The sequence below is a fragment of the Egretta garzetta genome, unplaced genomic scaffold, assembly GCF_000687185.1.
Source record: "Egretta garzetta isolate BGI_Z169 unplaced genomic scaffold, ASM68718v1 scaffold143, whole genome shotgun sequence".
Taxonomy (NCBI): domain Eukaryota; kingdom Metazoa; phylum Chordata; class Aves; order Pelecaniformes; family Ardeidae; genus Egretta; species Egretta garzetta.
The window spans coordinates 2,363,410-2,364,081 of NW_009259310.1; the positions used below are offsets into that span (position 1 = coordinate 2,363,410).

Sequence of the window (672 nt, forward strand, 5' to 3'; positions counted from 1 at the left end):
GCAGCGCCGAGCACCCGCGGGGGCGGCCGGGCGGGAGCTTGGTTGTGGCTTTTTTTGGGGGGGTGGGGCGCGTGTTGTTTTTTAAAATAAGCAGGGTGGGGGTGGCAGGGAATGGGCAAGGGGTGATGCTGTGCTCACCTGCGCGCTCTCGCAGGGCCGTCGCCATGTCGGTGTCGCACAGCTCCAGGCTGAACAAGCTGGTGCGGGAGCAGTACATGCGGCTGCCCCAGGATGGGTTGGTGCAGGTCACCTATGTCTGGATCGACGGCAGCGGCGAGGGGGTGCGCTGCAAGAGCAGGACCCTCGACAAGGAGCCCAAGAGCATCGAAGGTAATGCTGCTCTGGATGATGGCTGGCATGGTGGAGGGCTCCGAGTATCGCCCAGGAAAACTTCTGGGGTGCTTTGGCCGGTGGGGTTGGCACTTGCTCTTTCTGGTTGCGTGGCACCGGTGATACCCGCTGCAGTTGTCTCATGGGGTTGTATCAAGCGGCAGAGTAAATATCCGGCCTGTGTTGCTGCGGTTTGCTTAATCCGTAATCTCTGTTATTAGCACTGGGTGGGAAGGGGAGGACGAGGTCCTCGCCCCTTTCCACTGGGCAAACAGGCAAGGAGACGCGTTGGCATCCGGATGGGGTTTGGCAGAGGGAGGCAAAGTGGCTGGGGCTGATCCT

At 61.3% G+C, this 672-nt stretch overlaps 1 protein-coding gene across 1 annotated transcript in view; it reads left to right on the top strand.

The window, feature by feature from the left end:
* Positions 1-111: 111 nt before the first annotated feature.
* Positions 112-672, top strand: part of LOC104124044 (glutamine synthetase) — a 6,356-nt gene continuing 5,795 nt past the window's right edge. The window contains exon 1 of the mRNA XM_035891909.1: positions 112-330. Within this exon, the coding sequence (XP_035747802.1) occupies positions 126-330 (205 nt within the window). The 5' untranslated portion in view covers positions 112-125. The remainder of the gene's footprint in view (positions 331-672) is intronic.